General features: G+C 64.6%; 1 protein-coding gene across 1 annotated transcript in view; it reads right to left on the reverse strand.

Annotated features, from left to right (window-relative positions):
* The window catches only part of SIX3 (SIX homeobox 3), an 8,754-nt gene extending 7,446 nt beyond the window's left edge, over positions 1-1,308 (reverse strand). The window contains exon 1 of the mRNA XM_040622881.1: positions 500-1,308. Within this exon, the coding sequence (XP_040478815.1) occupies positions 500-1,308 (809 nt within the window). The remainder of the gene's footprint in view (positions 1-499) is intronic.
* Between the last annotated feature and the right edge of the window lie 487 nt (positions 1,309-1,795).

Consider the following 1,795-nt stretch of genomic DNA (forward strand, 5'->3'; position numbering starts at 1 on the left):
CTCTGCGGTGGCCACCGACCTTTTTCCTTTTGTGGCAGAGACCCAGGTTCAGTTTCCTCTCCATGACACTGTGGAGTCCTCCCCAGGTTTTTGCAGTGCATAGGAATAAAAACCAGATGGCAAGGACGGCTTTCCTCCCTTCCCCGTTGTAGGCTCCGGAGGAGTGGGGGTCTGGGGACGGGCTGAGGAGGTGGCACGGGTGCATCGCAGGGCCAGGGCTCCCAGGGCTGGGACCAGGGGCTGTGGGCGCTCGGGACCTCACACACACACACTCTCCACTCTGCCGAAAGCCCCTCTCTGACAAAGCAGTCAATAATCCCACTGCCCGTCCCTCTTCTGCGCCTCTGGGCAAGCGGAAACTTTCTCCAACTGGCCAGGGGGTCGCGGCTTCTCGCGCGCTCGGCAGCCATCGGCACATTGCCCCGTTCGCCCCCATTTCACCCGCGCTCTCCCTCCCCGGCCCCAGAGACCGTAGCCAGGCCGCGGGCCCGCCACTGACCTGTTCTTGGCCGCCGCGGCGCGGTCGCGCTGCCTCCGGTTCTTAAACCAGTTGCCTACTTGTGTGGGAGTGAGGCCGGTGGCCTGCGCCAGTTCGCGTTTCTTGCTGGGGTTGGGGTAGGGGTCCTGCAGGTACCACTCCCGCAGCAGGCTCCGAGTCCGCTCCTTGAAGCAATGCGTCTTCTGCTCGCCGTCCCAGATGGTGCGCGGCAGCGGGAACTTCTTGCGCACGCGGTACTTGTCCACCGGGCCGAGCGGGCGGCCGCGCAGCTTCTCGGCCTCCTGGTAGTGCGCCTCCAGCCACATGGCCTGCAGCTTGCCGTGAGACTCCTTGGTGAACTTGTGGTTCTCCAGGATGTGGTAGAGGTCGCGGAAGTTGCCCGTGTGGAAGGCGACCACGGCGCGCGCGCGCAGGATCGACTCGTGCTTGTTGATGGCCTCGCACGCCCCGGGGGCCACGGGCAGCGACCAGAGGAAGCGGCCCAGCCGCTCGATGTCGCCCGTCTCCTCCAGCGTCTCGCAGACGCTGGCCACCTGCTCCGGCGAGAAGTTGAGGGTGGGCAGCTGGAACATGGACAACTCTTCCGGGGGGGCCCTGGAGCCGCCGCCGCTGCCGCCGCCGCCTGCTCCGCCAGCACCGCCGCCTCCCGCACAGTTCCCGCCGCCGCCGCCGCCGCCGCCCGCGCCGCCGCCGCCCGCACCGTTCCCGCCGCCGCTACTCGCCAGAAGTAGGGAGCGGTGATGAGGATCCGCGAAGTTTGGCAACAAGAAGTGGGAGGAATAGAGGTCTAGGGGGGAGCGGAATACCATGGACTGACCTGAGAGGAGAGGAGAAAATTCAGGGAGAGGAAGAGAGAGGGGAGGAAGAGGAGGAGAGGGGCGATGAGGACCAGGAGGAGGGAGAGGAGAGGGGGGAGGAGGAGAAGGAAAGGAGGGGGGAACAGGAGGAGGAGGAGGGGGAGGAGGAAGGGCGTAAGGGACACCCACACCCCACACACATCCACACACACACACACCCGCGCAGCCACATAGAGAGGGAGGAAGGAGAGCGGCCCGGTGCGCGCGCGCAGAGAGAGAACCCGAGACAGAGAGAGGGAGAGGGAGAGAGAGAGAGAGAGAAGAGCGAGAGCCAACCACCGCCGAGTCAAGATTCAGCGATTCCACAGCAATCGCCCTAATGACAACAGCCTCATAATATCTCCCCTAAATCCACAGTGAGTGCAGCATTGAAACATTTTGTTTCGCTTTTCTATTGGTCTGCGGCGTGTCGTTGTGGCGTTGCCACGGCAACCGCTGC

The sequence above is a fragment of the Ursus maritimus genome, unplaced genomic scaffold (assembly GCF_017311325.1).
Source record: "Ursus maritimus isolate PB19 unplaced genomic scaffold, ASM1731132v1 scaffold_6, whole genome shotgun sequence".
Lineage (NCBI taxonomy): Eukaryota > Metazoa > Chordata > Mammalia > Carnivora > Ursidae > Ursus > Ursus maritimus.